Below are 24,470 nucleotides of genomic sequence, written 5' to 3' on the forward strand. Positions count from 1 at the left end.
TGTCCTCGGGGATCAGCTGTGCCAGGCAGCACCTCCCTCACTCCAGACCAGAATTCCCAGCCTTCCCAGGCTGCCAGGGAAGCAGGAGGATCCTGGACGAGGGGGCTGTGTCCGGGTTGGTGCTGCTGGGCTCCTGGCGCTGAGTGTGGCAGCAATTAAGCCAGGGCTGTAATGATGCCTCCCTGGCTAACGAGGTGTGGGCTGGGAGCTGAAGGAGCAGAAGGAGCACATCCTCATCCATTAGCTCACACACAAAGACCCATCCCTGGCTCCTGGATGTGGGGAAGAGGGGTGGTGAGCTGCAGAGTAGCTGTCCCATGACCATGGGACCGTGTCCTAAATTCAGAGCCACCAGCTTCTCTGGTCAGTCCTCTGCATCCTCCCAGCTTGTGTGCTCCATCCTTTTGTTGGATGTCCCAGGAGCTGCACAGCTCTTGGAAGCCCTGTGCTCCACACGTGCCTTGCTCAAAAATCTGAAGGTCTTTTTAACTCTGGGTCTTGTGATCAAAACCAGTGGCTCACTTTGTGCTTGTGCCCAGCATCTCCTCTTCTGTCTCCAGAAGAGAAAAGCAGAAGGTGAAGAGGGGTTGGGTTTGGTGGTGTGTGTTAGCATGTGGCCACAGCAGCATTTCCCTGGAGCTGGGCTGGTTCCAGGCTGCCCCAGTTTGCCCAGCATTGTCAATTCAGGAGTGTGGGGTGGGAGCTTTCCAGTGGGAAGGAGAAATGCTGCTGCTTTCTCCACTCCCCTGTCTCCTGGCTTCACTTGTGCTTACCTAGAGATGAGGGGATGCCCAAGGGGAAGCAAGGCAGAAATTCCCACTTCCCAGGGTTACTCCTATGCAGCTGAGCTTGAAAACAAAGAAAAAGAACATTGAAGGAGAACATATCCACCAGAGCCAGGTTCTTCACCCTGTTCTGGATAACCTTTGCTCACCACCATGGGGTTGCTCATTCATCTCCTGGTTCTGGCCACATGGGCTGCCCTGACCTTGAAATCAATGTTAATCTGCCCACAATCCCCAGGGAAGCCAAGCCCTGGATAGAAGAGGCCACTCTAATCTTGCTCCTCTGTTTTCAATGTCAAAGGGGTGCAAAAGCCCAGGTTATTAAGAAGGTCAGTCAGTTAGCTCCACTGTTACCTCCCTGTGCTCCCTGCTGGCTGCATCCATGTCCTGGAGGTGTTTCACCTTTTGGGATGGATGGGATGGTTGATGCTCTCGCAGCTTGAGCAAAAACCAGGATAAATTTGTGAAATCCCCACTTTTCATCTTGATGAGCTTTGCTGTCTTGTCTCTAAAAGAAGATCCCCTCAGTACGTGTAGAAATGAGTTTCTTGAAAGCATTAGTGGTCCTGGGGCTGGGTGGTGTTGGAGACTCCTGACAAGTTGACTTCTTGGCACAACTACCAGACTTTGCCCAGCTGTCTGTATAAACATGCTGCTGCCTCTGCTCCCCAAGCCTGCCTGCAGCCCAGCTGGCCTGAGAACTGGGGCAGGGTGGCTTAATTGGTGCTTGCTTTCAACTGATGCCAATTAAAAGGGCTCAGGCTCTGTCTGAGAGGATTCCTGCCTCTTCTTGTCTCTGTAAACACAAGAGAAGAGGCTGGAGGGCTGGTCTGTTCATGGCATCAGCTGCCCAGAGAGGCTCTGCCACCTCCATCCCTGCTGGCTTCCCTGGTGCCACTGGGCAAAGCCATGAGCAGCCAGGTCTGGACTGAAGCTGCCATGAGCAGACGGTGGTGGAGGGATCCTGAGGTTCCCTCTGACCCCTCTGAGTTTGTCCCCACGATGCTACTAAGCTAATGGATGACGAGAACCAAGGCAGCTTTATGGATGTGGTGCTAATGGAGCTGCAGCCATGAAAGCAACTAGGAATGTAATGTGAAAGCTTGTGGTGGTCAAAGATGTGTATCTCTGGCACTGGCTGGGAACAATTTCTTCATGGAAAGGGCTGCCCAGGGCAGGGCTGAGTCCCCATCCCTGGAGGGATTCAAAGCCTGTAGATGTGGTGCTGAGGGACATGGGGCAGTGGTGGCCTTGGCAGGGCTGGGGGATGGGTTGGACTTGGTGATCTGAAAGGTCTTTCCCAGCCAGAACACCTCTGTGGCTCTGTAAAGCCAGTACCTGCAGGTAACAGGGGTAGGGCTCATTTCCCAAAACGAGGGTGTTTCTGGTGTGACTCTGGCGCGTTGTGGCTGAAGACCATTTGCACAGCAGGCTGTGGAGATGTGCCAGGTTTGGGGGGGTCTCTGGCTGCTCAGGCTCGGGGAGCTGACCCTCTGGGCAGGCTGCCTGGGGAGGGGGGCCTGTCAGCCCCTGGAAGGGGTGCTCCCCTCACCACGTGTGCAGCACAGCGGGCTCGGCCGGCGCTCCTGAGCGTCGTTTTAATTAGCAATATATTCTGGTGGAGAACAAAGGTCTGTCTTGCCGAAGCAGATGGTGGGGAGGGGGGGTGTGGGGGGGTAGGAGAGGTTGCTGCCTTGTCGTGGGGAGAGGCCGGGGCCAGCAAACTGCACAGGCTGCAGATGCAGCCCCGAGCTGGAGGCTGCTGAGCATTGAAAGCCGCGACCATCTGCTCCTCAGCTCGGCCTGCCCGAAGAATGGGGCTGCATTCCTGGGACCCCCCCCTCCCACCCGGCTGGGGGACCCGGCTCCAGCTGTAGCACCACCGGGAACAATGCCCTGCCTGGGCGTCTGGAGGTGCCATCCCTCCCTTTGTCCTCCCGACCCCCAGCGCAGCAGGGCCCCCTGAGCCCACCCCAGCGCGGAGGGAGGTCACACCAGCCCCCCGGGGTTTGTATCTGTAGAGTTTAAGAGGTCTTGAGGGTGGTGAGACCCTGGCCCAGGTTTCCCAGAGAAGCTGTGGCTGCCCCATCCCTGGCAGTGTTGAAGGGCAGGTTGGATGGGGCTTGGAGCAACCTGGGCTGGTGGGAGGTGTCCCTGCCCATGCAGGGGGCTTGGAACCTGATGATCTTTCAGGTCCCTTCCAACCCAAACCAGTCTGGGATTCCTGAGTGAATTACTGTGTCCTGGGGTTTGGGGCTCTTGGTTTTGAGGTAACTGAGAGAGTCTGGTGGTGAATAACTTAGATCTGATGCTGTATATAAATATCTGTGTTGCTTATGCAAAGGGGTTTGGGCACAGCAGTGGATGCTCCTCTCTGAGCATCACCTCCCAGATCCACCTTGGTAGCCCCACCAGAAGGATGAGTGGCTGCAGGGCTGGGCTGGTGTCACCTTGTGCATTTTTGGGAACGTGGGCTGTTTCCTGCCTTTGCAGGTGGTAATTTGGCAGTACCTGTTGCCTCAGCTCCTTCTTTTTGTGTGCTGGTCCTGATGGTTGTATCAGGCTAACCAGAAAACTGACACACCTTGAAGGTGGTTCTGGCAGAAGAGAGCCTGTTTGGGCTAAAATCCCCAGCTTTCTAGTGCAGTGTTACACATTCTTGTCCAGAACATCCAGCAGAGCCCCAGGCTCCAGCCCTGCCTTTGATGCCTCCACCGGGCTGATTTCTGCCTGGGAAAGCAGAGGCTGAGCCCCCCTCTCCATCTGGGGCTCTCCCTGAGTCCAGCCCTGTCATTGTCCCCAAAAGCAGAGGGGTACAACAAGCTGCAGCAGAAGCAAATGGTCCTTGCCTGGTCCAGCAGCTGAAACAGGAGCAACCAGCAGAGCTAAAAAAAGTCCAGTGACCTAATCCAGTTTCCATGGTAACATTGTAGATTAATGGCTTTTAGCTGTAATCCGAATGAGAGGTATTGAACTTTTATATGATGATTTAGAGCCTCTTTATGTCCTGGGTGACTTTGACTTCCAAATCTGTCAGTCACGTGTGTGCAGAACTACCCGCTTGTAGCAGAGAAGTAACATCTGCTGCTGCTAAACCAGAAGTTAATATCACTGACCACTGTGTCTGAGTAGATGCCCTGGGCTGGTACAAGGCTGGCAGAGAGAAGACAACTTGTAGAACATGGGGAAATCATTTTAAACAACTTCTGCTCCGGATGCTGCTGAGCTGATGTGGTGTTGCCAGAGAGGAAGTGGGATGGCTTAAGACCTGCAAGGAGTGTGTGTTTGGGTTTGTTGTTTTTTTTCTCTAGCTCAGTGGAGAGCTTGCTGGCAGCACAACTCTGTCTCCTGACCCAGGACTGCAGTTGGTGGAGCTGTTTTGGAGTGGGCTTGGCCCAGCATGGGCTGCTGACCCCCCCAGCTCTGCAAGCAGACGGGTGCCATGTGTCCAGAGGGAAAGCAGAAAGTGGCAGAAGCTCTGTTTCCCAGACCACACATGCTCTGGAAGCAGATGTTCCTTCCACAGTCATGGGTTTGCCCATCAGGGATGGGTGTTCCCTGGTCCCCGGGATGCCCAGGTTCTGTGGCTGGCCTGGATTGCCTGTGGAGGGGAGCAGGGCCATGAGGTGCTGTCGTGCCCCCCAGGTTTCTGCCAAGGGCTGCCTGTGATGGGGGTGCCTGAGACTCGGGGTTCTGTGCTTGTGTCCTGGCTTGCAGGCTGGCTGCAGGTGCCTGTTCTGCAATGGGAAAAGGGGATGCTGGAAGGAAAGGATAATGCCAGCTCAAATGGTGCCTGGATGCAGCTCCTGATCTTCCTGCATCCTCATCATCTCAGCCATTGATACATCTCAGAATTGTAGAATCCCAGACTTGTTTGGGTTGGAAGGGACCCTAAAGATCATCCAGTCCCACCTCCTGCCATGGGCAGGGACACCTCCCACCAGCCCAGGTTGCTCCAAGCCCCATCCAACCTGCCCTTCAACACTGCCAGGGATGGGGCAGCCACAGCTTCTCTGGGCAACCTGGGCCAGGCTCTCACCACCCTCACACTGAAGAATTTCCTCCTAATGTCTCACCTAAATCTCCCCTCTTCCAATTTAAAACCATTCCCCCTCATCCCATCCCTCCCTGCCCTTGTACAAATTCCCTCCCCAGCTTCCCTGCAGCCCCTTCAGGTACTGGAAGACAAGGAGCCTGGTTTGGTTTACCTGGGGGGCAAATTTCTCCCTCCCCATCAACCTGCCAGACTCTGATCTGCCTCCTCTCGTGGGTCATTCACGGGGCTTTCAGGGTCTTCAGCTGCAGCTGAGGTTGATCCCCTTGCAGCCCTAGCTGCCAGAAGCAGGAAGCATCAAAGAGCTGTGGATTGCCAGCTCAGCCCTCAGGGAGTGAGGAGATGAAAGCCTGGCAGGGTTGCTGGAGCCCTGTAGCTCGTTTGATGCTGATTGTGGAGTCTCTTTCATACAGCTGATGTCTTGCAACAGTAATAACTGGGGAACCTTTTGTTTTCTCCCCAGCACTGGAAGACACAAGACAGCGAGGAGTATGAGGCTGAGGGTAAGAGCAAGCAGCAGCACTTGGGTGGGCTCCTTCTCTTTTCAGCTTTGAAGATGAATCAGAGGAGCACTTGGAGGTGGTCTCAGGCCAGATGGGTGCATTGAGCAGTCCCAGCCTGGCTGGTGCAGAGCTTGGGAAGGTACACATGGGGCAAGCAAGCCTCAAGCTGGGAATGAAGCTCAAGTGGGGCTCCTGGGAGGGCACAGTCTCATGTTTTACCCTCTCTGCCTTCTTTTCTCCCTCCTGCCCAGTGCAGAGGCTGCTCTGCCAGGACTCTTGCTTTCCCTGGCCCCAGCACCCCCAGAGCAGCAGCCAGGGCTGGTCCTGGTTAGATTATATGGTCTAGGGTCAGGGTCTACTGTTATAGGTCTATGGTTAAGCGTCGAGGGTAAATGATCTGGCTGATGTGGTGGGGGTGGGTCATAGGCTGAACTTGATGATTTCAAAGTTCTTTTCCAGCCTTGGTGATTCTGGTTCCTGCTCCTGCCCCGGGGGCTGTAGTGGAGCACGGTGGGCACTAGATGTCAGCACGGACCAGTCAGTCATTAGATGCTTCCTAATTGTCCTGTGAGGGAGAGCAGGGTGACCCCCGGGTGACAGGCTTGGGCACTAACCCACAGCACTCAGAGGTGTGTTTGTGACTCAGCCACGCAGCTTTTCACAGCTTCACCACCTCTTCCAGATTTCAGCTGCTCTCTACCCTGCCCAACTGTGCCAAATTTTTTGCTCCAAAATCTTGCTTTCCCAACCCCAGAGCGAGGTGGCCTTGCAGCTGAGCAAGCTTTTTTTTGTGTGTTTGGTGAGTGTTTCCAGCTGGGTGAGGCTGCACTCCAGGCATGTGCTGGAGGTAGAGTAAATGTGTTCAGCTGAAGGCTGTTGGGTTTTTTCTTCCCCTGAAGGGCTGTTTGGAAGTACTTACATCAAAACAGACACCACAGTTTATGTTCAAAGGGGATTTTGGGAGCTTCAGGCAGCTCCACCGGGGGAGGTGACATGTATGGAGATGGGCAATCACCACCCAAGTTGACCTGGTCAAGGTGTATGTGGGTATGCAACTTGCTCAGTCCTTTTCCTTGATCCCATAAGTGACCAGGAGTCCCTTCTCTCTTGTGTCAGCAGCTGAGGCTGCACAGCTGAGCTTCCCCTGTCCACCAGTCTGTGTTGGCCATGGGACTCATCCATGTCCCTGGAGATCCTCCTGGCTGTGGTGGTTCTGGTAGAGTCTGGTAGCTGTGCTGGTAGCCCTACCCCAAAATCACAAGGGTGCTCTTTGCAGGATGAGGTCAGGCAAATGCTCCCATGGGTTCTGAGGAGCAAGGAGGAAGGGTGTGCCTGCTGCAGGACTGAGTCCTCTGTGATGTGCAGAACCCCTGGGTCTTCTGGTGACCACTGGTGTGCAGCGGATGGGCAGAAACCGGAGCCATTTCCTCCATTTCCAGGACAGCTGCGCTTCTGGAACCCAGACGACCTGAATGCCTCCCCTGGAGCATCACTGCCCACCCCAGAGTGGATAGAGGAGAAACTGCAGGAGGTGTGTGAGGACCTTGGCATCACCAGGGATGGCCACCTCAACCGTAAGAAGCTGATCTCCCTTTGTGAGCAATATGGGCTCCGGATGGCAGCCGGGGAGGTGAGTGGCCACATCTTGTTGATCACAAGCACCTGGCTAACAGGTCGCTGCTTGGAAAGCAGTTTTCAGTTCCAGTTTCAAGTGAGTTTATCTGGTGTCAAGCCATCAAAGGTGGGAGGCTGCTCTGGAAGAAGGCAGCTGCCAGCCTTGCCAAGATGGTAGCGTGCGTGTCCTCTCGTGCAGCCACAGAGGGAAGTGGAATTGAAAAACATATTCCAGATTCCAAGTGTGTCTCCTTAATCCCAGAAATCTTCTAGCTAGAAAGTAAATATGGGTTAAAATATTCACAGGTGGTTGCATTTGACTTTGAGAAGGCCTGCAGGCAGTTTCTGTCCTTCAGGAAGTGTCCGGAAGGAAATTATTTCTTTAGCAAAAAAAGTCTCTTGTCAACTTAGGATTTAGTTTTATAAAAAATCAGATTGTTCTGCATCTTAAAATGACAAGGCTTGTAATCATTTCCTTCATAAAGGATGTTTCTGAGCAGGCATCCCTGTGTAGCCTTTGCAACAAAGTATTTTCAGAATATTAAGGCAGAAAATGGAGGGGGGGAAAAAAAAGACCAACAAAATAGTGAGGGACTGACCTTAACATCTCTGGGCCTAATAAGGTTGGTCTTGCTCCTGCCCTGGAGGATAAAACAGGTTTATTATAACCTTGCAGTGCCTTACTTTGTTTTTTTTTGCCTGGTCACTTCACAAGCCTCTGGGGTTTTGGCACCTGTTGTTACCTTGCTCTGAATTCCTGAGCTCACCCTGTCTTGAGAGCAGCAGGAAATGAGGGTTCTTGGTGCTGCCTTGTGGCCTGGAGGCTCCCGGATGAGCAGGAGCTCCCAAGCTCTTCCAAGCAGGGTTTTCACAGTGTCTGTGGCTTTGCCATTTTCTATACAAAGGTTCCTGTGCTGGGGTGAGGCTGATGCAGAGCACCAAGTGACTCTCTTGCTTTGCTTTGTGCTTGTAGAGCCTCAGGAATAGGACATTTTCTGCTGTGCCAAATGGTTGCTGTGGTGTTTCTGGCAATAACAGATGTGATTTCTATCCCCTGCTGCTGGCAGGTAATTGAAGAGGTGCTCTGTAACCTGGAGCAAGATGGCACCATGAGTGTAGAGGATTTCTTCTACGGCTTGTTTAAAAATGGGAAGTCCCTGACACCCTCAGCATCTACCCCGTACAGGCAGCTGAAACGACACCTCTCCATGCAGGTGAGGAAGCCGGGTGGATCCCGAGGTAAAAGCAGGAGGAGGGGGAGAAGTCCTGGGCAAATTCCACCTAGCCTGTCTCCTCCTCTTCCTCCACATTCTACTACGCATCTTTGCATGGAAGCTGAGGGCTGTAGCAAAAGTACCTGTGTGCCTGGAGTGCTGCGTCCCATTCTGGAGCCCCCAGTGTAGGAAGGACATGGTGCTCCTGGAGAAAGTCCAGAGGAGGCCATGAGGATGATCCAAGGGCTGGGGCAGCTCTGCTCTGGAGACAGGCTGGGAGAGTTGAGGTGTTCAGCCTGGAGAAGAGAAGGCTCCAGGGAGACCTTAGAGCAGCTTCCAGTCCCTGAAGGGGCTCCAGGAAAGCTGGAGAGGGGACAAGGGGGGATGGAATAAAACTGGAATAGGGGAGATTTAGGTGAGATCTGAGGGAGAAATTATTTGCTGTGAGGGTGGTGAGAGCCTGGCCCAGGTTGCCCAGAGAAGCTGTGGCTGCCCCATCCCTGGCAGTGTTGAAGGGCAGGTTGGATGGGGCTTGGAGCAACCTGGGCTGCTGGGAGGTTGGGTTTCCAACCCAAACCAGTCTGGGATTCTGTGATATGCTCCCTGCAGCCTTTTTAGGGGAGGTGACACTGGAAAACAAACCAGAGTGGAAAACATTTTTAGGGCACTGGGGACAGAGCACTGGAACAGACTGCCCAGGGAGGCTGTGGAGTCTCCTTCACTGGAGACATTCAAAACCCACCTGGATGCGTTCCTGTGTGATGTACTCTAGATGACCCTGCTCTGGCAGGGGGGTTGGACTAGATGATCTTTCAAGGTCCCTTCCAACCCCTAAGATTCTATGATTCTATGACAGCTCTGAAACTTCCTTCTGGGATTTAGTTCAAACCCAGAGCACTGGTGGTGCTGCCGGGCTGCGAGCTCAGCAGCGCGTTTCTGCTGGGTGCCCGCTTGGCAGCGAGGAGAAAACAGACCTTAATCCTTAATCTCCAGAGGACTCTCAGGGAAATTATACTTGCAAGCTTTTCTGATGGTGGGATGGGCAGCTGCCTGGCTCTGCCTGTGCCCCACCACAGCCCCTGCCCTCTCCCCACAGTCCTTCGACGAGAGCGGGAGGCGCACGGCCACCCCCTCCGCCATGCCCAGCGCCCTCGGCTTCTGCCTCTTCTCCAGCCTGGATGATGGGATGGGCTGTGGCTGTGTGGAGGACATCCTCGACTGCTGGCACCAGGAGGGCATAGAGAACAGCCAGGAGATCCTGAAGGTAACAGCCAGCTCCATCTCACCCCTTTTATTTCCTTCCCTGTGGAGAGTCCTTAAGGGGTGTTAAGCATCCCCTGGATGCTGGACTGTAGCTAGATTATTGTTTTCCCTTTTAAAATTCCAAGTCTTGGCTGTTCTGGGAAGTTTCCTGCTTACTGAAATGGTGGTGCATCCCAGCAATCTAGAAGTTAATGACAAAAATGTTCTGTGCCTTCCAGCTTAGCTCAGAGGGGTCACCTATATTTGTAGAAAGCAATTGAATTCCTTTACCTCACTGAAGAGCTGCACCTGCAGACCTTTTAGTGCTGGGATAACCTGAATTGTTGCTATGCTGAGGTGTTGGGACAGCACGTGAAACCCTGCCCAGTAACTAGTGTGTTATCTGGAGTGAAAGGGCAATGAGGGTTGCAAGTCAGATACCTGAGGTGAACCCTTTCTCTGTCTGTCTCACTAGAAGCAGTGGATGAGGAAGGTAAGTTCATGTGTCTGTCCTGGGACCATGGCTGGGTTCCCAGCAGTGATGACAGCAGGTTTCTCTTCATGTCCACACAGAGACTGAACATCCAGGTTATAATAAACTGCTACTCCTCAGGCTTTAAAACTCACTCATAGCCTGGGCTCATGCAGGCCAGCTTGGTGACCTGGTACTGCTTTCACCAGCCTGGTGTGCCTGTACGTTCTCTCCCACTTCTTGCTTTCCTCTGGTGATTTGCTTTGCTACTGGTGTCACTGGAGTGATTTCTCCAGCATCTGCAGTTCCAGCTTCACCCTAGCCCTGCTGCACCCCACTTGGTGCTCCTGGAGGGTTGGGTTTAAAGAAACTAGAAGCAGTTGCTGGTGAGAACTTCACTTGAAAAGAGGGGGGAGATCCTTGCTATCAGCTCCTGGAAGGCTTCTTCTGTGCTCTTTCTATTGGAAGAGCTGGTTTTGTTTAACAGGAACATCTTCAGCCACTTCCTTGCAGCAACTGAATATGTAAAAAGACCAGTGTAGTTAGGTCCTCTAGAGAGTTAATACTTTTAATCAGATGAGGGGTTGATTTCCCATTGGTCTTGCAGGACATTTCCCATGTCCACAGCTGGCAGCAGTTCTTGAAGGTAGGAAGGTGGCAGAGATGGCTGGTTTGTTGCCCCAGAGGCATCTGTGACAGCTTAATCAGCAAGCAGAGATATTTCCTGAGCCTCCTCATTTGATTCTGTCACTTCATGTAGGAATGTCTCCAGGCTCCTGCAGGGCAGGGGAGCCAGTTCTGCTCTGACGAGGTGTTGTTTTGCAGGCTTTGGATTTCAGCTTGGATGGGAAGGTGAACCTGACAGAGCTGACGCTGGCGCTCGAAAACGAGCTTTTAATCACCAAGAATGGAGTCCACCAGGCAGCCCTGGCCAGCTTCAAAACAGAGATCAGACACTTGCTGTAAGTCACCAGGATCACTGGCTCTGCTGCTTCCTCTCTGCCCATTCCCTTTGCCACGCTGGGGTTTAAGTAGCAGCTGATTAATGGGGGCTCAGAGCACTTCTCTGAGTGTTTTGCTGCAAGGCCGGGTTCTGTGTCAGCTTGGTGAGAAGTTTTCAGCTCTCATTTTGTCTGGTTAAAGCACTCAAACCCAAGTGTTACAGAAGAAATATGCTTTAAAAAAATATATTCAATCAAAGCTGCAGCTGTGCCCAGCCCTGCTCTGCAGTCTGGAAGTGGTCACTGCAATCATCAGTGATCATTGATGGCCAGGGAATGCAGAACTGGAGAGAGGCTGGTGGAATTTCATAGGGTCACAGAATGGTTTGGGTTGGGATGGACCTTAAAGATCATCTAATTCCAACCCCCTGCATGGGCAGGGACACCTCCCACCAGCCCAGGCTGCTCCAAGCCCCATCCAACCTGCCCTTCAACACTGCCAGGGATGGGGCAGCCACAGCTTCTCTGGGCAACCTGGGCCAGGGTCTCACCACCTTCATAATGAAGAATGTCCTCCTAATGTCTAATCTCAGTCTCCCCTCTTCCAGTTCTAATTTGATAAGTGAGACCTTCAAGCCCACCTGATTCTTGCAGTAGCTTTCTGTAGCCTTTGCAGTGTGTTGGGGTGTGGGTGAGGTTCAAAGCCACCACGCACCCCCAGTTTTTTTTTCATTTGAAAGTCAACACAGTTTGACTTTGCACTGGACTTGCTGTGCAGGCTTCTCCAGTGAGAGAGTCCAGGAGGTGGGACACATTTCCTTGTGTGCATATTTATTAATTACATACATGTACTGCTGAAGCTCCAGTAGTTCTTCCCACACAACAATGGATCATTTTGTCCACTCCACTTTGGAGACCCCTGCTCTAAGCATCACACCCTCAGTTCTGCTTTGGTTCATTCCTGTTGTCTATTGCATCCACCTTCCATGTGCACAAGCTCTAGCTGGTGATGGTGGTTGGTTTGTGCTGTAAATCTTAAAACAGTTGATTTCTCAGTGCATCCACCTCTGTGCAACACCATAGATGACCTGCAGGTCTTTAAGACCATGTGTGTCCTGTTACCTAATGGTTTATTACTCATGTTTGCAAGCTGCCCATTTCATGTGGGCCTTCCCATGGTTTGCATCTACATGTCTAAATACTTGATGTTCACTCAGACAGATTTGTCATCAAGTTCTCATCAAGAAAGCTGCTCAGTGTAGCAGATCTAATAAACGTGTGATCAAAATCAGATTTGACGTAGTGTAAGGATGAAGTTGTAAAGATATAAAATGATGAGAACAAGTAAATGGGGCAGAAATTGGCCTGGCACAGTGGCATAGTGTGGCAATACGGGGGGCTAAACCACAGCTGAGTAGTTCACATGTCTCAGGACCCTTGGGGTATCAAGACAGGACCAGAGCCATGTGTGCAAGTTCCTAACCAGTGCCTAAATGCAGCTGATGATAAAAGACTGTTGAAGAGCTTTCCAAGCTGTTCTCCCTGCACTACCTGGATGCTGGAACAGGTTGCCCAGGGAGGCTGTGGATGCCCATTCCCAGGAAGTGTTGGCAGGTTGGATGGGGATTGGAGGAACCTGGGCTGGTGGGAGGTGTCCCTGCCCGTGGCAGGGGGTGGGACTGGATGGTCTTCAAGGTCCCTTCCAACCCAAACCAGTCTGGGATTCTACCTTCTTTTGAGGGTTTGGGGGGGTGTGACCTAATCTAGGCTGGCTGTGTTCACTCTAGGGAGAGGGTGGACCAAGTGGCCAGAGAGAAAGAGAAGCTGAGGTTGGACTTGGAGAAAGCTGAGAAGCTGAAATCCCTGATGGCCTCCGAGGTGGACGATCACCACGCGGCCATCGAGCGCCGCAACGAGTACAACCTCAGGTAGGGTGTCCTGGCTCACCCCTTCCCTCCTCTCTGGGATCACTGGGGGGGACTCTGTGACTGAGGCAGTGGCTTCGTGCCTGCTGATGCCCATGAAGCTTTGCCCCTCCTGGCATTTGTTGCTTGCTGCTTCTCACGAGCTCCTCCTCCCCCCGGTGCCATCGCAGGAAGCTGGACGAGGAGTACAAGGAGCGAATCGCGGCTTTGAAGAACGAGCTCCGGAGAGAGCGGGAGCAAATCCTGCAGCAGGCTAATAAACAGAGGCTGGAGCTGGAGCAGGAGATAGAAAAGCTGAAAACTGATGAGAACTTCCTCCGGGACCGCCTGGCCCTTTCCCTGAAGGTAACAGGCACAGGAAGCAGCCGGTGTGTTCCCCCAAGGACAAGGTTGCTCCTGAGTGGGGAGCAACGCAGCATAGTCCTTGTTGAGAGGGTGTGTTGTAGTGTGTGTTGACCCAGCTGAAAGAGATCTCAGCAGCAAGACAGAGACATATCAGGGAGAACTGCTTTTAGGGTCACATTGATACCTTCCTCCTTGGATTCATAAATCTCTGCTGCCATCAAGTGCAGAGTGTGTGTGGGTACAGCTCTCCAAGGGGCTGTCTGCCCTGCTGGCTGTTTGGCTGTCCAGCCAGGAGAGAATATGTCTTGATGAAGCTTAAAATACTGTTATTTTTAAATACATACATATATATATAAAAATCTCCTAAGCAAGTTTGCTGTTATTGCTTTGGATAAACTATCTGTTGTCTAATATGAGTCTGTAGGGTGGATTATCCTTTTCCAACATTTTGGTTTTTAGAAAACACTTAAGTCACAACTTTTTTTCCTGAATCTGACAGCTGTGTAAACATGTATTTTTTTTTTTTTTTAAATTGAGCCAGAAGGAATGTTGTTGTCTTACAAACAGTCTCACAAGCTGCTGTTTCGCTGTGGCAAGAGGGGTTGTACGTGTGTGGCTAACAAACTCACAGCTGGCTGAAGGTAGTAGCAGTGTTGTGCTCTGACACAACTGGGAGGAGACTTTTCCAGGGAATTGCCTCGTGCTCATGTTTTCCTGCTGCAAATGCTGAGGCTGTTGGGGGTTTTTGTTTGGTCCAGGAGAACAGCCGCCTGGAGAGTGAGCTACTGGAAACGGGAGAAAAACTGTCTGAGTATGAAAGTCTGGCAAGCAAACTGCAGAGGAACTTGGAAAACGTCCTGGCTGAGAAGGTAAATCCTCCTCTTCCCAGTCTGAGTCCAGAATTAAATTGCTTTCCAGTTACTACACTGGAGCTGCTAATTGAACTAATAGCCAGAGGCTCCTGGGGTCCCAGGCACAGTGTCCTTGACATGTGCTGCCTGACTTGAGTTCCAGTTAAGGAAATTAAAGATACTCCATCTTCGCTGTAGCTTGAGAGTAATTAGTAGAATCACAGAATTAGTCTGGTTAGAAAAGACCTTTGAGATCACTGAGTCACAGAATCACAGAATATTAGGGGTTGGAAGGGACCCTTGGATTCATAAATCTCTGCTGCCATCAAGTGCAGAGTGTGTGTGGGTACAGCTCTCCAAGGGGCTGTCTGCCCTGCTGGCTGTTTGGCTGTCCAGCCAGGAGAGAATATGTCTTGATGAAGCTTAAAATACTGTTATTTTTAAATACATACATATATATATAAAAATCTCCTAAGCAAGTTTGCTGTTATTGCTTTGGATAAACTATCTGTTGTCTAATATGAGTCTGTAGGGTGGATTATCCTTTTCCAACATTTTGGTTTTTAGAAAACACTTAAGTCACAACTTTTTTCCTGAATCTGACAGCTGTGTAAACATGTTTTGTTTTTTTTTTAAATTGAGCCAGAAGGAATGTTGTTGTCTTACAAACAGTCTCACAAGCTGCTGTTTTGCTGTGGCAAGAGGGGTTGTACGTGTGTGGCTAACAAACTCACAGCTGGCTGAAGGTAGTAGCAGTGTTGTGCTCTGACACAACTGGGAGGAGACTTTTCCAGGGAATTGCCTCGTGCTCATGTTTTCCTGCTGCAAATGCTGAGGCTGTTGGGGGTTTTTGTTTGGTCCAGGAGAACAGCCGCCTGGAGAGTGAGCTACTGGAAACGGGAGAAAAACTGTCTGAGTATGAAAGTCTGGCAAGCAAACTGCAGAGGAACTTGGAAAACGTCCTGGCTGAGAAGGTAAATCCTCCTCTTCCCAGTCTGAGTCCAGAATTAAATTGCTTTCCAGTTACTACACTGGAGCTGCTAATTGAACTAATAGCCAGAGGCTCCTGGGGTCCCAGGCACAGTGTCCTTGACATGTGCTGCCTGACTTGAGTTCCAGTTAAGGAAATTAAAGATACTCCATCTTCGCTGTAGCTTGAGAGTAATTAGTAGAATCACAGAATTAGTCTGGTTAGAAAAGACCTTTGAGATCACTGAGTCACAGAATCACAGAATATTAGGGGTTGGAAGGGACCTTTGAAGATCGAGTCCAACCCTCACCTAACTCTCCCAAACCTAACCTAGCTAAGAAGCCCAACAGTAGGGAGCCTGACAGTGAAACCATCATCCTGTCATCTGCAGGGTATTTTTTCTCCAGCACCTAGTTTTGGATAGACCCAATGTGCCAGTCCTTCCTAGGGAAGATGATACACAAGGTGTTGGGTGTTATGTGGCATCTCTGCTGACCTGAGGTGAAAAGGGAGGTGATCATGGTTGTATTACAATGAACTCATCAGGATATCAGCTTCTCCAAGGGCATTTCTGTATGTGTGTGTCTATAGACAAAGGCTCCTATAGTGGGATTCTCACCCAGTATCTGTTTTCCAGACTTCTTTAAAGTGGGTATTATTTATCAAACTGATAGAAACCAAGCTAGAAAGCTGTGGTGTGAAATCAAAGTTGGCATGAGAGCTGTGGTGAAGGAGCAGCTGTATTTGTCAGGGAGGCTGCTCGTTGTCCCCTACCAGAAGGGAAGCAGAGCTGCTGGATTTAAAATAAAGAATGGGAGAGGGTGCAGGCTGCAGGACTGCTTGTGAATGGCACCCAGGCTGTGATGAGCAGGTGGAAGAATAATTGGATCCCATCCATGCCTTTTCAGTTTGGTGACCTGGATCCCAGCAGCGCAGAGTTTTTCCTGCAGGAGGAGAGGCTGGCACAGATGAGAAGCGAGTACGAGCAGCAGTGCAGAGTAAGTAGAGCCCAGGGCTGGAAACCTGGCACCAGTCTGCCCCCCTTCACCAAGAACACCCTTACTGGTTTTTTATTTATGAAATAAATTTTACCTCCTTTTGAGTTCAGAGTCACAGGAACTAACAGCAGAAATAACCTATGTCCGAGTTTTCGTGGTTTCCAAAGCAGTAGTAGTTGCACAAAGTGTAACTGAAACTTTGTCTTCTCCACAAACCTTGTATGGCTGAAATATTTCTTTAAGGTGGGCCTGGAAGTATCTGTTTACGTATCTACTTTCTGGTGAGTTCAGTGGTTAGGAACATTCAGCTCATCTTTTCAGAACCAGACTACCTTGGCAAGAGGCTGTCTTATCTGAACAGCACCATAGCTCTCTTAGGAAGCTGCAGTTTAAGAGCAAAGATTTTCTAGGAATATTTGCTGAATCGGTACTTTATGATAATGAGTTGCTTGAATATGCAATTGACTTCTTTTTAGTACTGTCAGATAGGAATCAGCACTCAAGGTTCACTTTCTGAACCATTGGAATCTGCAGAATCGTGTGTTTACACATTCAGGGATTCATTTTGCTCCATAAATGCTGTTCCTTGAGCTGAGCACGTGGTATTTGGCACAAACACTTGGGATATTCTGCTGGCAAGTGGGCAGAAGTACCAGATGGTAAATGTAGTAATGAGGGTATCTCTTCCCTCATTTGATTTTCTGCTTCTGATTAGATTTTTCGAGTAGATGGTGTTTGGGGAGGTATTTCTCAACTCTTTAAAAATGTTCCTAAGCTGCTCTTTATTCCTTCTTCCTACAACCTTTTGTAAAGTGGAAGGTCCTGGGGCACGATGTACTTTAGAGGAAGATAATATACAGGCTCTCAGTTGGAAGAAGCTTCTGCTGGTTGAGTAAGAAACACATCTGTTCCTTGCACAGGTTGGGACCTGGAGAAGGGTGTTGTTCTGCTGACAGGAGGATGACTGTGGCAGGATGATTGACAAGTTCAACCTCCTGTCATTCCCTCTTTGGTGTCTCATTGTGGGCTTATGCTGATGCTCAGCTGCCTCAGTTGTTTCACTCAAGCTTCTTTCCCCACTTTCTCAGGAGCTGCAGGACCAGATAGATGAGCTGCACTCGGAGCTGCAGGAGTACCGGGCCCAAGGCAAAGTGCTCCGGCCTTCCCTGAGAAATTCCCTGTCGGAAGAATTTGACATGGATATGAAGAGTCATGGCAACAGTGGCATTGAGCCTGACCAAGGTAAAGCCCATCTCCACATGGCCAGCTTCTGGGCTGTAGGTCTTTGTGATAATATCTGAGAATCATAGAATGGTGTGAGTTGGGAGGGACCTTAAAGATCATCTGGTTCCAGAGGCAATTACATAAAAACTTCCCCAAACCTTCACAGTGAGACTGAAACTCTGCCTCTGTTTTGCTGTTTAATTGGAATACTTACTATGTTCAAAGCTAAAATTAATGCTTGCAGTTTCTTGTCTGTGTGTGATGGGAATTTGGGAGCTGCCAGTAGCTGCCCAAACACATTTGAAGTGATGAAATAAGTCTATTGAGAATGTATCTCTTTGGGCTTCAAGAATATGTATATAATTGTTTTTAAAGGACTTGGTTCAGAAGACTGCAACCCCTTAAATATGAGCATAGAGGCAGAAATGGCTATTGAACAAATGAAGGAGCAACACCACAGGGATCTACATCACCTCAAGCAGGAGCTTGAAGACACAGTAAGCTATTGTAACTTCAAATGAACCCTCACAACTTTCCCAGCCTCTTCCTACACGTGGGAAAAGGAATTTTTATTCCTGGTCAAATTATAACCTTGCTGTGAACCTAAGTCTTTGCCTTCCTTGCTCCTTCTGCACGTTGCTGTGTGGTACAGAGGGGCTGGAGTGGGATGAATATTCTATAGAAGAAATGGGAAAATACAACACAGAAATGCAGAGAAAATATCTCTGTATAACATGATGTAGAAAACAAACCAATTTGTTTTCCTTTTTTTTAGGTGAGCCGTTATGAAAAGCAGCTGGATGAGACAAAAAGTGACTGTGAGAAAGAACAAGAGGGTATGAGGAAGAAGTACACTGAAGAGATGCATGTCATGGAAAAGCAAATGACTGGCCTTAAAAATCAAATTGCAGAACTGCAAGGAGAGGCAGCAGTGCTCAGAGAACAGCAAGAAAAGCTTGACTGTAAATATAATGATGAGAAAAACAAATTACAAATGCAGTTTGATGAGGAAAAAGCCAATCTGCAAGAACTACTGAGGCAGGAGCATGAAGAAGATATTAGAGCCAGGCTGGAGCAGGTAAATGAGAAGTTTAGTCAAGAACGGGAAGAACTGATTCAAAATGGTGTCTGGATGGAAGAAAAGATGAGAGTTCTGGTGCAGACACTGCAGGAAGAGAAGGGGGAGCTGGAACGTGGCTTTCATGAGCAGCTGAAAAGGATGGCAGAGGTGCATGCCCTGGAGAAGGAGGAGCTCCAACAAGAGCTGCTGAGGAAGCACGAGCAGGACCTGAAGGAGGAAAGGTGAGTGTCACTGCTGGTGGGGACAGGAGTGGTGTGTGCTGACCTTGATGGCTTGGGGCGACCAAGGTGAACCTAGGGCAGAAATGCCTCCTGATGCTTCATTCAAGTGTACCAAGTGTGTAGTGCTGTGACCTGTTTAACTCCAGACCACTGGGCTGCTATCCAGAGGCTTTTTCTTCTGACCTTTCTCAAGCAGATATTTATATTGATTTTTAGCTCACCCAGAGGCAACAGCAGTGTTAAAGCATAACCAGACATGATTAACTTGAGCTCTGTTCAGGATCCCTGTGCTTTACAAATCCCTGCTTTGTACTTCTAAAGCATTTGGGGTTTTAGGGTTGTTCTTTTCTGAAGAAGTAATGTGATGGCTGGTAAATGCATTTAGCCAGGATTGAGTATCAAAAGGAGCTGAAGCTGTCCTAGGGTGACAGGGAGAGATGGAGATAAAGAACATCTCCCACCAATCTGATCACAGGTATAGAAGAGCATATATTGCACATGAAACCTTTTATGAGAACATTTCATGAGTTACACTTTCCTGAGGCAATTAGATTTTTATTTCTGAAGTTCCAACAAATTGGTCTCATATTTAACTTTGGCTCTCAGGACCACCTGTCAAATGGTACTTCATCCAAAACTCAGTGAGAAGCTGATTTTTCAACTTGTTTTATTCAGCCTAAAAAAGCCATTTTGAATCTCTTTGAGTTAGCCCAGAGTTCAGTAATATCTTATGTTGACCATGTTTAGGAAAAAAATGGAAAGTGACTATGACAGAAGAGCATCTAATGCAGAAACTCAGTTTTCTGTTGAGACACAAACACTTGTGAGTAAATATGAAGAAACCATCCAAAATCTAGAAGGACGTTACCAGCAAGAGCTGCATGAACTTGCTGAGCAGCAAAGAGAGGAGAAATCCCAGTGGGAGTTTGAAAAGGAGGAAATTGCTCAGGAAGTTGCTGAAGCCCACGAGAGACTGAAGGAAAGTCTGGCAAATGAAAAAGCAGTTTCTTCTGCCCTCAGCCAGGAGAAAGATCTCCTGGAGAAGAACTTCAAGGAAGAAGTGAACAAGCTTGTGTGCGAGAGAGAGCAGCTTCAGAAGGAGCTGTGGGACCTGAGGAATGCTGCTGAGGTGGAGGAGAAGAAGTTGAAGGAGAAAATAACACAACTCCAAAATGACCACGAAAAAGAGCTAAAGAACAAAGAGGAGCATATGTCCGTGGTGGAAGAAGATGGGAAGCTGGTTAGGCAAAAGCTGGAGAGGCTTGATAGTGAATATAAGCAAGAGAAAGAAGACCTCAATTCCAAGCTTCTTGCTCTGGAGAGTTTAAACAAAGACATTTGTGTAAGAGCAGAAGCAGAAAAGGCTGAGATGAGTTTGGAAATCTCAGACCTTCAAGGGAAAATACGGAAGTTGCAGTGGGAGACCCACAGTTTTTCTGCACTGCAAAATCATTATAGGGTCCTGGAAAAGGAGTACGCCAAAGCAAAGAGCAAAATCGCTTCTTCCTTTGGTGTGGTGCCTCTGGGAGGTGATGGGGATGTCCTCTTAAATCTGCAGAGAGTGCACGAGCAAGCTGTGAAGGAGAATGTCAGGATGGCTGCTGAGATTGTCAGGCTGCAGCACAGGCTGCAAGCTGTGGAGCAGGACCTGCTGCCACCACCCAGTCCTGCCTGCTCCAACTCCATCTCACAACCATCTCAGCTGCCAGATGAAATAGATCCCATCTCTGAAGAGCTGCCCAGTGACTGGAGAGGTGCAGACAAGGGAACAGATTCAAATGTCCTTCTGCTTTTGGAGGCAGACAGTACAGACCTGGAAGAAATGACTGAGGTTGATTCAGATTTGGAGAAAGCCTGTGTTGAAGCCAGGCCAGGTGGCCCCGCACTCGAGGCACGGGTGTGTCAGATGCAAGGAAATAAAGCAGCACTGGAAGCTGATGGCAATCAGGGCTGTGACAATCAAGAGCTGCTTTCTCTTCTGACAAAAAAGAGGGAACTCAAGAACACTCTTGAGAGACAACCCAGATCAAAAGTGCTACAGAACGATACTAAGCAGCGGAAGGTTCATCTGCTAAATCACAGAATGACTCCTGAAAATAAAGGGTTTGCTTCTGATGCTTCAGAGCTGGAGGTTGAGCTTGAGAAGGCTGAGGAACTGAGTGAAGACTCTCTCCAGCTTGATCATGCTCCTGGGCCAACAACTGGTGACCTGAAAAGCATAATAACTCAGCTTTGGGAAAGGGTAGAAGAGTTAGAAGACAGATCAATGGCACAGGCTAAAGTCCTGTCACTGCAAGAAGAAATTCAAGTAGAAAATGAGGATCTGAAATGTGAAATGATAAAATTAGTTGAAAAAAATAAGGTGCTAGAAGACAACTTGCATAAGCTGAGAAGGCTTCTTTGCAAGCTAGGACAAAATAAGCTGGAAAGTGTTAAGCTTGGAGAGGAAAACACACAGCTCCTCCAAAAAATTGAAGAATGGGAACATCTACAAGAACAAGGCACACAAGGAAATGTAGCTGCACATGGTGACATGTTAAGACTGCGGTGCCAGCTTGGGAAGCTGGGAGAACATGCTGGGAGGTGCACAGGTCAGCAAGACAAGCATGTCCAGAGTGACAGCACGGGAACAGAAACATCTGCAGAACAGGAGGAGCTGCAGGAGCCCGACCGAGAGCTGGAGGAGAAGGCTGCTGCTCTGCTTAACCCAAAAGACACACATTTCCCCGAGGAGAGAGAAGAGAGGAGTACAGTGATGCACGGCCTGCAAGGCACATGCACTGAGCTGCAGCAAAAAGTTGATCTTCTGAGGTAAAGTACCCTTGCAAAACTTGGTGGGACACGTGCTGGCCCCTCAGTAATCCAGGGTGCTGCTTAAACACTAACCCCACGTCCCGCCTGCCCGCCGGCTGCTGCATTAACCACTGTAGCTTAACTCTGAGTAGAAACCAGTGCCTGGGACTCTTAACTACTAGCAAGCAGGCTGATTAATCGTGGATAACGACGGTTGAAGTAGCTGTGTGTGACTTACTCCTCTCTGACCATCACCTAACACGAATGGTAAAACAGGAGCAACCTGCCAGCTGTGCTGCCTGTGGGATGCAGCGACCATCACAGGGTGGAGCTGATGGTGCATCAAACCCCTGGGCTTTTGTCTCCAAAATACCATGATAACACTTCCAGAATGCTTTTAGCTGTTACTAATATCACCTCTTCACTCCCTTCTAGTCCTGAATGTTACTTGGAATGTAAAAAGCACTTCTAGTTTTCTGTGTTTAAGTTAATACTAGAGAATGATGGTAACTTTTTTTCCCAGCAGGAAGACTTAGGGTTAGGAATTCATCAGCTGTGGGATGTGGTAAATACCTTTATAACACAGAGAATATATTAGGGTTGTTTTTTTTTAAATAAACTACTTGTTTTTAACTGCTGTATTTCAGCAAGGATTTTGTTGTTGTTAGGATGCCATGAAGTGGCTACAAGTGGTTTAACTGTTGCTCAACAACAGCTTCTTGCAGGAGTTTGTCCTTTCAGGTATTACACCATGGCCAAGTTATTTCTCTAGAGTTGCCTCAGGACAGAAAAAGCACTTTCCAAGGCTGCTGTTCCCAGCATATTGGTCTCTGTAAAGAGCTCACTCTCCTAGTAATCTGCATCTCGTGGTGCTAAGCTGTTTAAAGGTGTTAGTTGTAACCTAGGGCCTGAAAGGTATAGTAAAATATTAGTGTGAAACTTTTACTAGATATCTTAGATTTTAACTAGCTGTAGCTGTACAAAACCAGGCATAAAAAGCCCTTTTCAGTCATGTGGGAAGCAGTGCTACTAAATGAAATGCAAAATCCTTATACTGCTCATATATAAAATAAGACAATTGTGGCTTTGTCTTGAAATCTTAGTGGTAGCTTAGGCTCTTTATCATTTTTCTCCCTGTGGGCCTAGATGATATTCAGAAGCAGTTTTCACTTACCTCATGCCTCTGCCACAGGTGTGAAGCTGAGAAGCTCAGAAAAGAAAATGCTATTTTGAAAAATGAAGTGACTTTATTAAATGAGGAAGGTAGTGCTTCCAGCCTGAAACTGAGGGAGCTAAGTGGATCCCAAGAAGAAATGAGGTAAGAATTCAATGGTGCATGTACCACGTGGGCCTTCAGGCTCTCACTGTGGGACAGACACAATGGTTGCTTCCCTTTTCTAAAGCTCCTTCATGTGTTAGATACCTATACAATTTGAAACAGGCTATTGTTTCATGGTGTCAGTGGAAACCAAGTTAGTTGACAGATTATTCCATGTCCTTTTCACCTGCCCCAGCTTGTCTTCCTCATTCCTAGAGGCAAAGCAGAGGCTTAACTGTAGAAACACAGGACCTATTTATGAGGTGACTTGATGCAAGCAGAAGTTTTGCTCCTTGGGCTAGGGTAGCCTTAGAAAAGACAGGAAGAGCTGGGATCATTCTTCTCTTCTAGAAAAGAGGTACTTGGGATACCCTGAGGAACTGAGCACTCGCCAAGCCTATGCAAAACAGTGATGGAAAGTGATAAATGTCCAGAATTGCCATTTCTGGTGATGTCAAAACCCAGCCCATTCTTGTAGGTGTGCATATTAACAAGTGGCCCTCGTGTTTCTATGATTCTGTGCTAAGAGAGCTTTCATTTTTTCCTTAGGGAAAAGATAGAGGCTATGAGGAAGGAGAAAGTGACTGTACAGAAGATGGTTGACAACCTGAAAAAGCAGGTAAATGGACTTAACCCATAACCCCCTCTGTAGAAATCATCACTCTATAAAGGCTGTTCCTTTAGATGGCCACAAAGGGAGTACAAAATGACCACTAAACAAATTTAAACTCTTTGATAGCTGTTCTCATTGGCTCATTGGGATTGATGTGAGGCTTGTTAGACCTAATCAGAAGACAACTGCAATGCTACTGTAACTGTCCAGCTTACAGGCTTGAAAGCACTTTCCATAAAAATTATTTAATAGAAATATAAAGTTAAAATCCTTCTTTTGTAGCCGTTGTGGGTAATGCTGTGCAGTAGCCCATGGGAAACAGAGGTTATGTGACTCAGCCTCCACTTACTTCCCAGCTAGCTAGGTCTAGGAACACTGCCAGCCGTGACCCTTTGCTTGTATCCTTGAGGCTGCTTGTTTTATTTTAAGGGATGGTATTTTATGCCAAGTTGCAAAGTAGCTCTTAATTCTTGTCCCTCTTAGTACTACTTAGTAAAATTCTGCTTGCTCAGAATAATCTACTCCTTCACCAGCATAACCCTCAGAAGACACCTCAGCATGGCAAAGGGCAGGAGGAGCAGAGTGGTGTGCCAAATAACTGACAGAACTGAAATGACTGAGACCAATTATGAAGTTGGTGGCTGACCATGCAGGCAGCAGGCCCTCAGGAGGGTTCCTGCTCATAAAAAGCTGATTTGTCCTAAAATTGGGGCATGCAGCAAGTTAAATATGCTTTAAGGGTATGAAGCAAGCTGTGCTACTGTGGCCATGACTGGTGCAGAGAGTACAGGTGACTGTTGTGTCCCACTGCTCACAGGCACCACTTTGTGGTTCTGTTGTCTTGGCTGAGCTGTTGCTTTGGGGTGACATTGTCTGATTTTTAATCTTCTGAACAGAAAGGAAATGGTTTTTAAACCTACTTCCCACTGTGGAAATAGTCATAACTGACACTGCTGTCCCGATTTAGGTAGCAGATCTGAAGACCAGGAACCAGCAGCTGGACTCTGAAAACACAGAACTTAGCCAGAGAAACTCCAAAAATCAAGCAGATGTGCAGGATCCTAATCAACAGCTGGCAAGGGTGCTCCAGCAAAAGGAAAGGGGAGCAGGAGAGTGTACCCTGGAAGAGTGGGAAAAGGAGAGACTGGTACTGCAAGAGGAACTGGAAAACTCCAAAGTAAAGGTACAGGGTTATACTGTCTGAAATGGTATGAGAGCGCTGAACTTTTAGGAATGCTCAGATGCTGTGGGATCAGCATCCATCCCTTTCTCAAGCTGTGCACTGTCTCTGCCAGCTGAACATTCC

The 24,470-nt window shown here is 48.9% G+C and overlaps 1 protein-coding gene across 1 annotated transcript in view; it reads left to right on the forward strand.

Annotated features, from left to right (window-relative positions):
- The window catches only part of NIN (ninein (GSK3B interacting protein)), a 57,042-nt gene that overhangs the window by 15,763 nt on the left and 16,809 nt on the right, over nucleotides 1–24,470 (forward strand). Inside the window, exons 4-19 of the mRNA XM_010004068.1 lie at nucleotides 5,303–5,342; nucleotides 6,782–6,972; nucleotides 8,024–8,170; nucleotides 9,267–9,434; nucleotides 10,710–10,846; nucleotides 12,613–12,753; nucleotides 12,921–13,095; nucleotides 13,854–13,964; nucleotides 15,825–15,914; nucleotides 17,003–17,156; nucleotides 17,514–17,635; nucleotides 17,914–18,440; nucleotides 19,188–21,251; nucleotides 22,426–22,551; nucleotides 23,101–23,170; nucleotides 24,132–24,347. Of these exons, the coding sequence (XP_010002370.1) occupies nucleotides 5,303–5,342; nucleotides 6,782–6,972; nucleotides 8,024–8,170; nucleotides 9,267–9,434; nucleotides 10,710–10,846; nucleotides 12,613–12,753; nucleotides 12,921–13,095; nucleotides 13,854–13,964; nucleotides 15,825–15,914; nucleotides 17,003–17,156; nucleotides 17,514–17,635; nucleotides 17,914–18,440; nucleotides 19,188–21,251; nucleotides 22,426–22,551; nucleotides 23,101–23,170; nucleotides 24,132–24,347 (4,479 nt within the window). The remainder of the gene's footprint in view (nucleotides 1–5,302; nucleotides 5,343–6,781; nucleotides 6,973–8,023; nucleotides 8,171–9,266; nucleotides 9,435–10,709; nucleotides 10,847–12,612; nucleotides 12,754–12,920; nucleotides 13,096–13,853; nucleotides 13,965–15,824; nucleotides 15,915–17,002; nucleotides 17,157–17,513; nucleotides 17,636–17,913; nucleotides 18,441–19,187; nucleotides 21,252–22,425; nucleotides 22,552–23,100; nucleotides 23,171–24,131; nucleotides 24,348–24,470) is intronic.

This window comes from Chaetura pelagica, unplaced genomic scaffold (genome assembly GCF_000747805.2).
Source record: "Chaetura pelagica isolate M959 unplaced genomic scaffold, ChaPel_1.0 scaffold141, whole genome shotgun sequence".
NCBI classification, from domain to species: domain Eukaryota; kingdom Metazoa; phylum Chordata; class Aves; order Apodiformes; family Apodidae; genus Chaetura; species Chaetura pelagica.